The sequence below is a fragment of the Portunus trituberculatus genome, chromosome 18 (assembly GCF_017591435.1).
Source record: "Portunus trituberculatus isolate SZX2019 chromosome 18, ASM1759143v1, whole genome shotgun sequence".
NCBI lineage: Eukaryota > Metazoa > Arthropoda > Malacostraca > Decapoda > Portunidae > Portunus > Portunus trituberculatus.
In genome coordinates, this window is record NC_059272.1 from 15,694,182 (window position 1) to 15,695,985 (window position 1,804).

General features: G+C 47.0%; 1 protein-coding gene across 7 annotated transcripts in view; it reads right to left on the minus strand.

The window, feature by feature from the left end:
* Positions 1-382: 382 nt before the first annotated feature.
* Positions 383-1,804, minus strand: part of LOC123505531 (mpv17-like protein) — a 32,147-nt gene continuing 30,725 nt past the window's right edge. For all 7 annotated transcript variants that reach the window (XM_045256936.1, XM_045256941.1, XM_045256942.1 and 4 more), the window contains 2 exons: positions 827-875; positions 383-708 (listed from right to left, as the gene is read on the minus strand). In XM_045256936.1, coding sequence (XP_045112871.1) covers positions 518-708; positions 827-875 — 240 coding nt within the window. In that variant the 3' untranslated portion in view covers positions 383-517. The remainder of the gene's footprint in view (positions 709-826; positions 876-1,804) is intronic.

Sequence of the window (1,804 nt, forward strand, 5' to 3'; positions counted from 1 at the left end):
ATTGCTTTTTGGGGCAGTTTTTGCAGCTTATCCATTTATTTGCCAAGTTTTGCAGGCATTCTTGCCATTTTTGTGCTATTTTCACGGTACTTTATTACATTTTGGGGCAGGTTTTGCAGGTAGATACCAAAATCAGCCTTTTATTTATTTACTTTACTGCCATTGACATTCAGGCTTCAAGCAACTCATTTGTTCAGGCTTCAGGCAATTTATAATTCATATAGCTTTTAAGAAATTTATTATCTACATTATGATGGGGCCAAGATAGTAGGTAGTCTGTTATAGTCACCTAACTAAACACAGTGGAGGGTATTCTTGGTTTCATTCTCACCTAATTAATGTTTCACAAGTACTCTTAAAAAAATTATAGAAAGCATCCATATCCATTTTCTTATCCATTTATTAAGTACTAATACCAGTTATGTAGGTACATTCAGACCATGGTAAGAATAACATTACAAGAATGATAAGCAGCATGAACAGCATGTATTGGCATGTACATAGAAATCTCTCCTCTCTAACTGGACGGCAGCCTGTACAGTGCCGAGGGCAGCACATCTCTGGGTGCAGAGTCCAATCCCTCTGTGGAAGGTGATGTGAGGCCGCCGAGTCCAATTCCTCTATGGAAGGTGATGCGAAGCTGCTGAGGCGATGTCCGACTTCCTTCCCTGGGTGGACACCTGGTGCGAGGCAGGATCCAATTCCTCACTGGAAGGTAAAGCGAGGAAGTGTCTGTACTCCCTCCCGGGATGGCAACACGTGTCGAACTATGAGGTACAGTATGATCCAATTCCTGCGTAGGCGAGTGGGACATTTGCCGTCTTACGATGCTTATTAGGACACTGGTTTGATTCTCCCTTCAGTGGTGGCAGCACCTGTAACAAAATTTTATCTTTAATTATGAACAACCTTCTCAAATGTAGGACAGGTGTGTGAGTGAGAGAGTGGGTGTGTGAGAGTGTGTGTGTGTGGGTGTGTGAGAGTGAGTGAGTGGGTGTGTGTGTGTGTGTGTGGGTGGGTGTGTGTGTGTGTGTGTGTGAGTGGGTGTGTGTGTGTGTGAGAGTGAGAGTGGGTGTGTGAGTGAGAGTGGGTGTGTGAGTGAGAGTGGGTGTGTGAGAGTGAGAGGGTGTGTGAGAGTGAGAGTGGGTGTGTGAGAGTGAGTGGTGTGTGAGAGTGAGAGTGGGTGTGTGAGAGTGAGAGTGGGTGTGTGAGAGTGAGAGTGGGTGTGTGAGTGAGTGTGTGAGAGTGAGAGTGGGTGTGTGAGAGTGAGAGTGGGTGTGAGAGTGAGAGTGGGTGTGTGAGTGAGAGTGGGTGTGTGAGTGAGAGTGGGTGTGTGAGTGAGAGTGGGTGTGTGAGTGAGAGTGGGTGTGTGAGTGAGAGTGGGTGTGTGAGTGAGAGTGGGTGTGTGAGAGTGAGAGTGGGTGTGTGAGAGTGAGAGTGGGTGTGTGAGAGTGAGAGTGGGTGTGTGAGAGTGAGAGTGGGTGTGTGAGTGAGAGTGGGTGTGTGAGTGAGAGTGGGTGTGTGAGTGAGAGTGGGTGTGTGTGTATGTGTGTATGTGTGTGTAGGTGTGTGTACAACCTTCTCATATGTAGGACAGGTGTGTGTGTGTGTGTGTGTGTGTGTGTACAACCTTCTCATATGTAGGACAGGTGTGTGTGTGTGTGTGTATACAACCTTCTCATATGTAGGACAGGTGTGTGTAATTCACTGTTTGATCTACTGCAGTCTCTGACGAGACAGCCAGACGTTACCCTACGGAACGAGCTCAGAGCTCATTGTTTCAGATCTTCGGATAGGCTGAGAC